Consider the following 15,135-nt stretch of genomic DNA (forward strand, 5'->3'; position numbering starts at 1 on the left):
TTTAATGAATATTTACCAGTGTTTTCTATGGTAAACATACATTTACTCAAATGGCTATCATTTTCCTCTAGAATATTGAGTTTCAAGTTCTCCATCTACACAGGCCTGCTTTATCAAGCTCCTTTAATCTATTTCTGGAATTCTCCCCTTCTCCTAACTGAATTAGCTGTAGAATTGATCTTTTCTCCAATAACTGCTCCTCTCTACAGTCAGAGTAATACGTGTGAAATGCAAATTGACACGTGACCTCATTCACTTCTTAAAACCCATCACTGGCTTCCCATTGCTCTTAGGATAAAAGCAAAAACCTTAACTTGGCCTTATACCTCTGCGTGATCTGGCCTTTCTCATACCATGCCCGTCTCACACCCTGCTTCGCTCTCTGAGCATGGGTTCTACAAATTCCTAAAGAGGAAAAAGTGAGGTAAAAAATTCAGGCACACCTCTTGGAAGAGATGAAATTTGAAGTAGACTTAATGGCTGATATTTGCATACAGGAGGAAGGAAAACACTGCGGACTGGGAAGCAGTTTTTGAGTATGGATTGGATTAGTTAGAGCATTAGAAAATGTGGTTGGAAAAGTGAGGATAAGCTAGCTTATGGAAAGCCTGAAGGACCAGGCTGAGGAAATCATTTTCAAAAGTCTGACAGCAACCCCCAGAGAGAAGTGAAGGATGTGGTGATGGATCTGAGACTAGCTGGGAAGCTGTTGCAGTCTGAGAATGCACTAACTGTTTGTACTAGATAGGACTGTGTGAATACAACGGAGGGGATAGATGAGAAAGATTTTGGAGGGAAAAATAGATACAAAATTGTAACAGACAAGAGAGACACAAGAGTCAAAATGATTTAAAGATTTTTAAGCGCCTGTGACTAGGAGGATACAGTTTAGGGCGGACGGGGGTGTGCATTATAGAGCTTAAGTTCTGTTTGCTAAAGTATTATTAAGTCATCATTGAAATGAATAATTTCAACTACTATCAGGGTTATAGGCTAAAAAGTTGTGGATATCAGGTCTATTAGGATGAGGTTCAACTATATATAATAAGAAATCTGAAACAATTGAGGCTTACACAAAGTAGATTTTTTTTTCCACGAAAAGGAAGTCTAGAGGTAGATAGGGCCAGGCTAGTAGCAGGGTAGCTTCACAGTGGTATCAATGACTAAGGCTTCTTTCTTTCCACTCTACTTTCTTTTTTTTTTTTTTAAGATTTTATTTTTCCTTTTTCTCCCCAAAGCCCCCCAATACATAGTTGTATATTTTAGTTGTGGGTCCTTCTAGTTGTGGCATGTGGGATGCCACCTCAGGATGGCTCGATGAGCAGTGCCATGTCCCCACCCAGGATCCAAACCAGCAAAACCCTGGGCCAGCCCCCTACTCTACTTTCTTAGTGCATGGCTTCCATCTAAAGGATACCTCATGGCCCAAGATGACTGCTAGAGCTCTAGCCATCAAGCCTGAGTTGTAGGCCAGAAGAAAATGGGAAGGGAGAAGGGCAAAAAGGGCATCAGACACAACTGACTCCTTTCCCTTTAAGCAGTCTTTCTGGAAGTCCCACTCAGAACTTAGAACTTAGTCATCTGGACTAACCTAGCTGCAGAAGAATGTAATCTTTTATTCTGGACTGTAATTTTGCTTACTAAAAGTTGGAGTTCTGTTAAAAAGGAGGAAGGGGAGAATGGGTATTGGGATAAGCCACCCTCATTCTCTGCCATAGGGAACAAGAGACCTGTGCAAAAGCAATGATCAGTGGGTAGAAGCAGAAGAATGTAATTCCATTGAGAAAGCTCAGAATTCGTGATTTTAGAGGTGCGTGTATGGATTTTAATCTGTGAATTGGACTTCATTCTTACAATTTGTTGATTATCTTGTGTGAATTATAAACAAAGGTTAAGATTTATTCTGTTTTCCTTACTGTATTGTATGTTTGGTACTCTTAAATCAGTGTGAATGTAATTCAAGATTGGACAGACGTTTTTTCTTTTGGCTATTTTTCAAAGGAAGTGAGCGTTAGAAAATCTTGACTCTTTTTCATCTTTAGGGGGCAAGCCACTCAAATGATCAGCTTTTAAAATTGACTGTTTTTAATGGTCAGCTTATTAATATTTCTATCTACTCAGCAGATGCTGAGTAGAACCTGCTATAAATATCTCTAGTTATGGAGAAGAGAAATGCTTGGTTCTCTGACTTCTGAATATTTACCAAAACAGATTCTAAGATACAAAAACTAAAGATTAAATAAAATTTTCTTTTATGCATTTAGCCTGGACTGGTGAATCTAAGGGCTGATTTTTATTTTCATTTTGTCTCCCATAGCCTTGATCATAATAGACATATCAGTATTGTTGAATTTCTGAAGCCCTTTGTGATGTAGGTTCTGGTGATATTGTCTGTACTGTTTAGCGTAATAAAATTTGCTTTATAGCAAATTAAAAAAACTATAATATCTTTTACCAATATATCACATAATATATTTAACATTAATATAATTATATTAATGTAATTATATATTATGTACTTAATATAGTAAGCCATTTTTGTATTGGCCTTGTTTAAAAAACTCTAACTCCTAAGAATACTTTTCAGCAAAATAAATGAAAATAGGTCGATTCATTTAGAAGCGTTTTTTGAAAACTTAGCCCAAAATGCCAAATAAATCTCTTAGACTTATGCTGCTTGAAATGGTAAAAATCAGCATTTTACTCTTAATATGTAAAGATGACTCCTTACTTTCCTTGTAGGACCTTGTCTACTGTAGAATGTGCATGATTTTGCCCTACTTACAGTGACTGGATTCTCATCCTCTCAATAGGATCAATCTTAAGCCAGCCCTCTTTACCTCCTCGATCCATATTAAACCTGTCTTGGAAAGAGTCTGTTTATTGGATAATATAGCTATACTGGGGCTCTATGACAATATCTTTTGCTGCCTCATTAACTCTGGAGCATTAGAACAAGATAAAAATGCACTAAAGCCTCTTATCTGATGTCTGGTGTAACCTGCTGAAAGCACGAGTGCCATTAGTTTATGTTAGAAATCAAATGGCCCTCTCCAGTGCAGGAAGTACTGATTAAACCTGAGGTGTCCCTGGAGGACTCTACAGCTGTCACAGGGGTGGTGGCTGTTCCTCACCAAAAGAGAAATCTGGGCCAGAGGTCCCAGTGGGGCAGCACTTTAAGAACTCGCACGTGGCTGCCCCAGCTGTTCGGCTTTGCCTAATGAATTGTTTTACAAGAAGAGGCTGGGTATTGTCATCACAAGCTGCCTTCCTTAGGGACTGGAGCAGGCCAAATAATAAGTAATGTTAGTGATGGTAATTGAAATGTGATGGCTCTCCTGGGATCTTTACAGCCCTGGAGCTCATGGGCACTTGTGGATTGTCTTGTCCTACCAAGGCCCTATTTGAAATGTGCATTTTCCCCCCCCAGTTTCATAATACTGTTGTGTGAATTTTTCTCTCTTGTCTCCATTAGAGAAATTCATTGACAGAAGCAGCCTTAGGAACGTTATAGTGGCTTTAAGTACAAAAGGAATAGCTTTGACTTTTTCATTTTAAATTGTCGACATTGTAATAGTAAAGGGGCACTGTGTTGTCTTAGACTCTTGAGAAACCACTGCAGAGATCGCTCTAGGCTTTCAAAGGAACATTTTAAACTTATACAAGTAATATAAACTCTTAATTAAAAAAAATGTAAATGGTATGGAAGGATGTAAAGTGAAAAGTAAAAACTTTATCTGCTAGACTTGCTAGAGGTAACCGCCGCCAGCAGTTTCTCCACGAACACTCTAGACATTTTCCATGCATGATCAAGTTTCTATACGTTACCACATCAGATGAGACCGTAATATACATACTGTTTTGTAACTTGTTTTTTCGCCCCGCAGTATATCTTGGCTATCTTTCCACTGCAATACGGATGGATCTACCTCTTTGTTTCCCAGCTGCTGCACAGCATTTCATTGTATGGAGGTACCAACTCTAGACTCTTAGTAGATGGTTGACTTGGGCCTTATGAGTGAATACTTATTATACCAACTGGTTGCACTCATTGATTTGTGGTCTGTGAGTCAACCTATGATTTTACATGAAATGGTTTTCCTTTCTTCAGGAATGTTCCTTTAGATCCAGGACTGTTTTAGAATAGGAAATACTGGAGGTGAAACTTTTTTACGGGGATAGTATGAGTCTTGTCATGGACTGTCAGCTGGACATATGTGTAGTGATATGCACCCTGCTGTATTTAAATTCTTTGCTTAGTTTTTTGAGAATGCTGTCCCAGATAGGTGCAGAAAACAAATAGCCTTTAATGGATGTTAAAGGCATTGACTGAAAGCTTCCTCTAAAGTTGAATGAATGTTTTCTACTTCACAAGTTCCAAGAATCAAGTTATGAATGCATTAATGGACTTGGGAAATGATTTGTCCGCACGTGGAAATGAGGACTTAGGTTTCTTCTGTAACAGCTTGGCTAACAAAGCAAGTTTGTGCCTCATGAACTTTAGGGGCCTTGCTGGGAGTGGCAGTGTGATGAATGAAGCAAAGCAATTTTCCAGGAGCGTTTCAGGTCAGTGATGGGAGAAATCAGTTGTCTTCTCAGACAAACAAACCTAATTTTAGTTGCATCTGTCTTCAATAGGAGAATCTATGCAAATCGAATGGTAGAAATGTTCAGTTCCATCAGAAATAGGAATACTGTATGTGTTTTTTAACTCAAAGCCCTATAAACTCATTCTCTCAACACTTCAAAGTTCTGATTTTCCCAAACATTATGGTAAGGTCATCATACTAATAAATTGTGAAATGCCAGCTAGTTTTGTTTCAGGTTGCTTATACAGTGTTTTTCCTCTCCTTGGTGTTAATCATTTGAATTGATGTGCAATAATTAACTTAACAGTTGGAGGCTATTATTAATAACAGTTACTGTTTATACCTGACTGACTTCTTGTCCAAGCCTTCAGTAGGTTCTTGGTGGACATAAGTATACAGAGATTTCTAGGGCTCTTGTGGAATATTGGTGATCATCTAAACCTGTGCTATTCAAAACAGTTGCCACTAGGCACATGTGGCTGTTTAAAGTTTAATTAATTAAAACTAAAAATTTAATTCCTCAGTCACACTAGCAAATGCTCAGTAGTTACATGTGGCTAGTGGCTACTGTACTAAACAGCACAGATATAAGACATTTCCATTGGATGGCACCACTCTAAACTAAAGGTTCACAAACTATGGCCCACAGCCCGTTTTTGTATTCCCTATGAGCTAAGAATCGTTTTTACATGTTTAAAGGGTTGTAAAAATAAAACTCAAAAACAGAAGAGTATGAGGTAGAGAATGAATGTGGCCCGCAAAGCCTAACTTTACTCTCTGGCCGTTTATAAGAAAAATTCACTGACCCTTGGAACTAGGCCTACTTCTTTTGATGACATTTCAGCTTTCTGATCAAGTTAGTTTAGAGGTTTCCCTAAGCCATCAAAAGATTGTGAATCTATTAAGCAAATTAGGCAAATTTAGGAGCAAAGTTTCTTAGAATGGAATGAGTCCAGAGCTTAGACAGATCAGTTCCTTGGAGTTAGCACAAGTGGGATAAGCTTTGAAATAGGTAAAATTCTTTGTAGTACAAGTGATCAACTTGCAACAGCTTTGTGACTAAAACCTTCAGTATAACAGAACATCATTCTGATTTTGTACACTATTTTGTGTCTTGTGAGTACCATATTCTCCCATCTTACTCTGAAAGAAATAGAATGAATACGTTTCAGCAGATAGGCTTGACCTTTCAACAAAGAATTTACCATGAAGATTTTTAACTGTTCAAGTTATTTTTAACTGTCAAATTATTTCAGTCAATCTCTCCTAGGAAGAATGAAGCAAAAAGTTTGTTCTGCTGGTAGTCTGAACATCTGAGAAATCATCTTCCCCTGCCAAATGCAGCTCTAACAATTTCTCATTAAATGTAAGGCTTATGAAATCTGCCTATAAAATGAGCATCTGGCACTTCTGTGGTAAATTAGAGAATCAACTTGTTGCTTTCAAGATAAGATCTTGACATTCATGAGGGAACTTTGTGAATTCCCAAGTTTCTGATAGCCCATAGCATATCATTTTTGCTCTAAAATGCACTAAGGTACAGTTGAAAAAAATTATTATCCCTTTGGGCTTTTATGTAAATTATGCCATAAAATGATTCTCCCACTAAAATAAATGTCATACTACAATATATTGAATTATTAGTAGAAGCATTAACTTGAACTTGTCCGAATCTTCAGACTCAAGATAGTGATGCCAGATTATCATGGACTGTGTGGTTGAGATCATGAAATGTAGTAAACCACAGAAAAAGTCACATTTCAACATTAGCTTTGGCGAAAGAGGCAAGCAGTAGGAGGAAATAAAGGGGGAGATAATGTGAAACACTGTTTTGAGAGGGAACTTTCATGAAATGATAACTTCTTTCTAAAGAACACTGTGAATGGTGGCTGTGTTTTGTTTTTATTCCCTGGTACAAAATCAGGGCAAATTTTATTAGAGCTCTGTTTTATTTTATTTTATTAAAGCTCTGTTCTTTGATCATAACTAGTTATAGTGTCAATTAGCAGTTTCCCATGTTGGAACTTTGACTAAATTTATGACAGCCCCTCAGATTTCTTCTAATTCTTCAGTGTTATCCCATTTGCCTTTCTTTGTCAACTCTTCTCTCAGTCTTCTTGCTCTTTCAGTTCTTCCATATCACTTTTATGTGTGCCCTCCAAACCTTTACTACTCTCTTGCCTTGCCAGTATTAATGGTAGACTCCTGTTCATTGCCTGTGTAAATAGTCTTGAAGTCATACACTGCCCTCTTCCATAAGGCATTCCTGTAAGCATCTACCCTTTAGGATCACCCAATCTCCAGTGAGAGAGTCCATATTTCCTATGTAATCAAGGATGTACCCCTTCTAAAACTGGCTGTTACCAAGTTTGAGATCTTTGTCCATGGCATTTTATGATGCAGTGAAAGTATGGCAAAGTCATATACCTTGAGCTTGTGTTTTACACCCCAGTTGAAAAGTCAGAAGCATTAAGGGGAAGGAATATCACCTTGAGATTTAGAGTTGCAAACTGTAGCGTTTACGGATGGCCTTGCACATTGTCCATGATGGGGAGAACTTGAAATTCAAGCTTTTAAGAAATTAGATATTTCTCCCTTTTCTAGCATAAAGTATTTATAAAACCAGTCCAAAAAACACTGCCCTATATCCAAGGTTTTTTTATTGGCCTATCAGGATTTGAAAAAGAATTCTTTTTATGTCCTTAGGTTCTCAGATTAGCAGAGCAAACTTAACTTTTTCATAAAGTCTTCACATTACTACAAAGTAGGTAAGTCAGTCTGACCTTAAACTCCGTAAGCTCTATAAGGATATCTGGGCATCTGGGGTTTTCACTACTGAATTCCCAGCACTTACTGTAATTGGTATTTGATAAATATCTATTGTTTAATAGGTGCTTACCTTTCCTTTTTCGTGATTTATATTTACAAAGGCATTTTCTTTTAGTATAAGTCAGTTTTATCTATGTTAAACAATTTCTTGTTATAACTTACAATCCTTCCTTTTTATGAACTCTTTAACTTCACATTTTCTCCCAAATCATATTGTGGTCATGAGTCCTGTGTTTCCTGTATCATTCTCACTGCCTTTTCAACTTTCATTAAAGTGTTTTTTTTTCCTCTCTACTGATGAATGTTTTTGATAAAAATTGGCAAACTTGCTAAAACATTCCCACACGCTGCTGGATATGTGATGGAACTGTTCATGTCGTATTTCTGAGCCAACTCCAAGAAAAGTATCCCATCCATCCTTTGTTCCAAATTTGTAGTCATCTACAGTTTCCATAGTGTTACTTTTACTATGTATGAGAGTACTGCTAGGGAACATCACAGCCACAGTGGAATGCAGGTGGTGAGTGGACTGCTGGGCTCAGCTAACTAGCTGAAGAATAAATGGTTTTTGCCATAAATGAGATCTAATAATTATTTTCTTTAAATTAATAATTATGTCCTTAGAGATTACATTGGATTTTTTTTTAAGATTTTATTTTTTTCCTTTTTCTCCCCAAAGCCCCCCAGTACATAGTTGTATATTCTTCATTGTGGGTCCTTCTAGTTGTGGCATGTGGGACGCTGCCTCAGCGTGGTTTGATGAGCAGTGCCATGTCCGTGCCCAGGATTCGAACCAACGAAACACTAGGCCGCCTGCAGCAGAGCACACGAACTTAACCACTCGGCCATGGGGCCAGCCCCTGGATTTTGTTTTTATTGTTCACCACCAGTGTGTGAAATGAATGTATACTAATATGGGCTATCACCACCTACATTTGCTTTGGTGTTTGGTGGGTGAAAGAGGACATCCCTGTTTGCATGATTAACCTCATAAGAACTAAGGATCCTTCCATGTGTATGAACTACCCCTATACTTTATTTAGGTCAACAATGAAGCTGAGAAAAGCTGAAAGCTTTTCCTCTAAGATCAGAAACAAGACAAGGATGCCCACTTTTGCCACTTTTATTCAACATAGCATCAGAAGTCCTAGCCACAGCAATTAGGCAAGAAAAAGAAATAAAAGTCATCCAAATTGGAAAGGAAGTAGTAAAACTGTGACTATTTGCAGAAGACGTGATACTATATATAGAAAATCCTAAAGACTCTACCAAAAAACTATTAGAACTAATAAATGAATTCGTAAAGTTGTAGGATACAAAATTAATATACAGAAATATGTTGCATTTATATATAGTAATAAAAAAAGATCAGAAAGAGAAATTAACAATTCCACTTACAGTTGCATCAAAAAGAATGAAATTCCTAGGAATAAATTAAGCAAGGATATGAAAGACGTATACTCTGAAAACTATAAAACTATAAGATGAAAGAAATTGAAGGTGACACAAATAAATGGAAAGATAAACCATGCTTGTGGATTGGAAGAATTAATGTTGTTAAAATGTGCATACTGCCCAAAGCAATCTACAGATTCAGTACAATCTCTATCAAAATGCCAGTGGCATTTTTCACTGACCCGGAATAGCCAAAGCCATTTTGAGAGGGAAAAACAAAGCTGGAGGTGTCACACTCCCTGATTTCAAACTATACTACAAAGCTATAGCAATCAAAACAGTATAGTACTGGCACAAAAACAGACACACAGATCAATGGAACAGAATAGAGGACCCAGAAATAAACATGTTCTTATATGGTCAATTAATCTACGACAAAGGAGTCAAGAATATACAATGGGGAAAAGACAGTCTTTTCAATAAATGGTGTTGGGAAAACTGGGCAGCTACATGCAAAAGAGTGAAACTGGACCATTCTCTTACACAAAATAACACAAAATTACACAAAAATAAACTCATAGTGGTTTAAAACGTAAATGTAAGACCTGAAACCATAAAACTCCTAGAAGAAAACATAGGCAGTAAATTCTTTGACATTGGTCTTAGCAATGTTTTTTTGTATGTATCTCCTCAGGCAAGGGTAACAAAAGCAAAAATAAACAAATGGAACTACATCAAACTAAAAAGCTTTTGCACAGTGAAGGAAATCATTGACAAAATGAAAAGGCAACCTACTGAATGGGAAAAGATATTTGCAAATGATATATTCGATAAGGGGTTAAAGTCCAAAATATATAAAGAACTCATACCACTCACTGTCAAAAGAAAACCAAACAGTCTGATTAAAAAATGGGCAGAGGACCTAAATAGACATTTTTCCAGAGAAAGACATATAGATGGCCAAGAGGCATGTGAAAAGATGCTCAGTGTCACTAATCATCAGGGAAATGCAAATCGAAACCACAGTGCAATATCACCTCACACCTGTCAGAATGGCTATTATGAATAAGACAAGAAACAATAAGTGTTGGTAAGGATGCGGAGAGAAGGGTACACTTGTACACTGTTGGTGGTAATGTAAATTGTTGCAGCCACTATGGAAACTAATATGGAGGTTCCTCAAAAAATTAAAAATGGAACTACCATATGGTCCAGCAAAATTCCACTTCTGGGTATATATTTGAAGAAAATAAAAACATTAACTTGAAAAGATATAGGCACCACACGTTCATTGCAGCATTATTTACAATAGCCAAGAAGCAGAAGCGACCTAAGTATCCACCTATAGGTGAATGGATAAAGAAGGTGTGGTATATGTATACAGTGGAATATTACTCAGCCATAAAAAAGAATGAAGTCTTGTCATTTGCAACAACATGGATGGACCTAAAGGGTGTTACGCTAAGTGAAATAAGTCAGACAAAGAAAGACAAATACCATATGATTTTACTTATATGTGGAATCTAAAAAAACAAAACAAACTAGAAACAGACTCATAGACAAACCAGAAACTGTCCAGAGGGGAGAGGATAGGTGAAATAAGTGCAGGGGATTAAGAGGTACAAACTTCCAGTCATAAAATAAATAAGTCATGGGGATGTAATGTACAGTACGGGGAAATATAGTCAATAATATTGTAATAACTTTGTATGGTGACGGATGGAAGCTATACATATCACGATGATCATTTTGTAAGGTATAAAAATATTGAATCACTATGTTGCACACCTGAAATTAATATACTATTGTATGTCAGTTATACTTCAATTAAAAAAAATGAAGCTGGCTTTGCAGAAATTAACAAGGAAACCCTCAAATTCACATGGCAATATAAGAGACCCAGAATAGTTTAACAATCTTGAAAAAGAACAAAGTGGAAGAACTCCCACATCCCAGTCTCAAAACTTAATATAAAGCTACAGTAATCAAGACAATGTGGACTGGCATAAGGATAGTCATCTAGATCAATGGAATAGAATTGAGAGTCCAGAAAGAAACCCTCACATTTGTAGTCAATTAATTTTTGAAAGGGGTGCTGGATCATTCAAAATAGTCTCTTTAACAAAGGATGCTAGGAAAATGAAATATATGCATGCAAAAACCCCCCAAATTGAACCCGCTAACTCACACCATATATAAATATTAACTCAAAATTGATTGTAGTCCTAAATATAAGAGCTAAAACTATAAAACTCTTAGGAAAAAACATAGGCATAAATCTTTGTGACCGTAGATTAAGCAGTAGTTTCTTGATATGATACCAAAAGCACAAGCCAAAAAAGAAAATAATAAATTGGACATCAAAATATAAAACTTTTGTGTTTTAAAGATACCATCAAGAAAGTGAAAAGACAGCCCACAGAATGGGAGAAGACTTTTGCAAATCTTTTCTGTATTGTTTGATAAGGCACTTGTATCCAGAATATATAAAGAACTCTTACAACTTAACAATAAAAAGACAACCCAATTTTTAAAGTGGGCAAAGGATTTGAATAGACATTTCTCCAAAGAAGAAATGTAGATGACCAATAAGCATATGCAAAGATGCTCAACGTCATTAATCATTAGGGAAATGCAAAATCAAAAGCATGAGATACTACTTCACATCCACTAGGATGGCTGTAATAAAAAAGATAGACAATAACAAGTGTTGATGAGGATGTGGAGGAATTGGAACCTTTGTGCACTATTGGTGGGAATGTAAAAATAGTGCAGCCGATATGGAAAACAATGTGGTGGTTCCTCAAAAAATTAAAAATAGAGTTACCATATGACCCAGCAACTCCACTTTTGGATACATACCCAAAAGAATTGAAAGCTGGGACTTGAAGAGATATTTGCACGCCCATCTTCACAGCAGGATTTTTTGCAGTTGCCAAAAGGTGGAAACAACCCAGTGTCCATCGAAAGATGAATGGATAATCAAAATGTGATATATACATACAATGGAATATTATTCAGCCTTAAAAAGGAAGGAAAACCTGACATGTGTTACAACATAAATGAGCTTGAGAATATGCCAAGTGAAATAAGCCAATCACAAAAAGACAGATACTGTATGATTCTACTTGTATGAGGAACCTAGAGTAGTCAAATTCACAGAGACAAAAAGTAGAATGGTAGTTGCCAGGGGCTGGGAGAGGGAGAATGGGGAGTTATTATTTAATGGGTACAGAGTTTCAGTTTTGCAAGATGAAAAAGGTCTGGACATTGGTTACAAGACAATATGAATATACTTAATGCCGCTGAAATGTACACTTAAAAATGGTTAAGATGGTAAAATGTATGTTACATGTATCTTACCACAATTTAGAGGGGTGGGGGCAAGTTATGGTATGTGAATTATATCTCAATTTTAAAATAAATTATATGAGTAAAAGAAGAAAACAAAGAAATGAAACCAGTCCAGGAAGTCCAAAAGGATTTGAAGAAGGCCATTATAGACCTGCGCCTAACTGAAGGCCTTTTATTGATGTATACTGATTTAGTATTCCACTTCCTTCAATTCCTGAATGAGTCCCTTCTACCTCTCCTTTTCCCTTTATTTTTTCCCAAAGTAGATTTGAAATAATCTCCTGATTATCCTTGGTACTTATTTTAACATCTTATCTTACCACAGGTTCACATCTATTAGGATTTGAATATTTTCATAATAAACTTTTATTTGTGGCCTACTATGAAAAGCAATGTGCTAGACCCTGGATGTCAAAAATACATAAACTCTTCTCAAGGCACTTGCAATCTGATTAGAGTGACAAGGCAAATGGGTAAAAAAATCACAGGACAGGAGATCATGGAGTTCAGAAATGAGAGATCATAGTGGGCTGAAGGTGTTGGGTGGAGTCTTCAAACCAAAAAAGTGGTATTTAAACTGGAATGAAAGAAATATATATATCACCATTGGCAAATTGGTTTCCTTTTCAGTGTAAGATTCCATGTAAAATGTAACATTCTGTGTAGCAGTTACTTTTTGATTAACCTTCACAAATCCTTTTTTCTCATATCCATTTCCTTGCTGGCAGCCCAGCTTTCTAGTACAGTAAAAGGCATCGCTTGTCTATTTTTCCACATAGAGACCAGTGAATAAGTAGTTATGGAGGCAAAGTAACTCTCCATCATAATTTGGCCCCCAAACCATGAAACAGCCTCTCTGGGTTCACCCTGTTTAGCCTGTAAGTGGGAACAAAGAGAGAAGAAAGTAGCCGCTGTCAGGCATCTCTGGCCTGGGGTGAATTCGACCTGCACCTTGACAATGATTTTGACTATTTCTGAATGGATTTACAACCCGTCAGAGTCTCAAAAACCCTTAATTTTAAAAATATATAGTTTTTTTTCTTTTTTTTTTAGTCTTCTGCCTCCTAAATGTTAACTTCCTTATGACATGCAGTGATGATTTCTGAATTTCTGTTAGGCACAACTCATTATTGAAGCACTGAAACAGTTGATTACCATTGCAGCTAATTCTTTTTTAAATAAACAAGAGTCCTTTAAAAAGATTAGCCAGAACAGTTTTGAAAATTCACAGCAGCACTGATGTGTATCAGTTCTGGCTTGGCAGACTTTGACCCAGGGCTGTGCAGTGTTTTATTACCCTCAGCTACATAAGGACACATACTTATAGCACTGCTTTTGTAGCAGATATTTTTATAACTCTACAAAATGATTAGACTGACATAGAGCAATTCTCTAAATTCATAGGTATTAAAATATTCTGGCAGCTGTCTCCTTTTTGCCTTTAAGTTGAGCCATCATGATGAGATAAGACTGCACCAGGCCTGGTCGGTACATGAATGAAGTTAGGCATGGTATGCTCACGTTATTGAAAGGGTCTTTGTCACTATAAATAGGTGAGATCTTGGAGGAGGGGTTCCCATATAGTAATTCCAATTCAATTCCAGTAATATTCTTGTTTTTCAGAAAACTTTTTACTTCAAAACACATTCCATGTAATTATATAGGAAGGACGTTATGGTATAAAATTGTCTCTGAATTCTAATTAAAACAACTTAGCTTGTGCTCAAAAACATACAGTACCTTTATCTGGGAGTTTGAGGTATTGATTACGGTTTAGAGAGTGTTTAGGAGAACCTGAGTGGAAGAAAATTGCTGGTATATTGGTAGTAGAGTTCAGTGACATGGGATACAAACTCTTCTGTTCTCAAAAGAGGCTTCTAGCAACTCCTGGACTTTTAGGTATAGTCCTTAAGGGGTGACCAAGAGTCTGGGAAGGTCTTATGTTATGATCTCAGAAACTCTCTGACCTCTCTTCCCCTAAGTAGTCCCTACCTGCTTCCAAGTGTCTCAAATTCTTTTAACTGAGAACAATTTACTCTTGAAAGATTGACCCTTTGCTGAGAAGCATGAGGCTTTAAATGGCAAGTGATTATCGGTACAACCATTTTGGAAAACTGTTAGGCAGTATCTACTAAGGCTGATTATACCTATACTCTATGACCCAATAATTCCAGTGCTAATTATATACCATAGAAATAGAAATGCAAACATTTGTATACCAAAAGATGCACACAAAAATATTCAGAGCAGCAAACTCAGACCCAAACTGGAAACAATCCAAAAGTTCACTGATGGTAGGATAAATAAGTAAATTATGATATTTTCATATAGTTGAATACTATATAGCCATGAAAATGAACAAACTATTGCTACTTGTAACAACATGAATGAGTCTGAGGAACATAACATTGAGTGAATGAAGCTAGACACAAAAGAATACGTATAGACTAGGCCTTATATAAGAATAATAGGAATTGTTTTCTGGGGTATCTTTGTCATGGGTGGCTGCGAATGTAGCCAGCCCTGGTGGTCTAGTGGTTAAGATTTGGCGCTCTCACCACTGTAGCCCAATTTGATTTTCCAGTCAAGGAAGCACACACCCATCTGTCACTTGTCATACTGTGAAGGCTGCCTGTTGCTGTGATGCTGAAAGCTATGCCACTGGTATTTCAAATACCAGCAGGGTCACCCATGCTAGACAGGTTTCAGTGGAGCTTCCAGACTAGGACAGACTAGGAAGAAGGACCTTGCCACCCACTTTCAAAAGAACTGGCCATGAAAACTCTATGTATAGCAGCAGAGTATTGTCTGATAGAGCACCAGAAGGTGGGATGATGGGGCAAAAAGACCAGGCAGGGTTCTGATCTTCTGTCCACAGGGTTGCTAGGAGTCGGCATCAACTCAGCACTAACAGAAAACTGTGAATGTATACAATTTTTTTTGGCTTAATAGTTTGCTTTTAACATAA

At 36.9% G+C, this 15,135-nt stretch overlaps 1 protein-coding gene across 4 annotated transcripts in view; it reads left to right on the forward strand.

Annotated features, from left to right (window-relative positions):
• LIN52 (lin-52 DREAM MuvB core complex component) overlaps positions 1-15,135 on the forward strand; it is a 112,553-nt gene that overhangs the window by 47,067 nt on the left and 50,351 nt on the right. For 2 of the 4 annotated variants that reach the window (XM_046647827.1, XM_046647826.1), the window contains exon 6: positions 3,888-3,972. The exons of 1 other annotated variant lie outside the window; for it this stretch is intronic. In XM_046647827.1, coding sequence (XP_046503783.1) covers positions 3,888-3,972 — 85 coding nt within the window. Of the gene's footprint in view, positions 1-3,887; positions 3,973-7,295; positions 7,358-15,135 lie in introns of those variants that run through there. One more of the 4 variants, XM_046647831.1, reaches the window with a different exon arrangement.

The sequence above is a fragment of the Equus quagga genome, chromosome 20 (assembly GCF_021613505.1).
Source record: "Equus quagga isolate Etosha38 chromosome 20, UCLA_HA_Equagga_1.0, whole genome shotgun sequence".
NCBI lineage: Eukaryota > Metazoa > Chordata > Mammalia > Perissodactyla > Equidae > Equus > Equus quagga.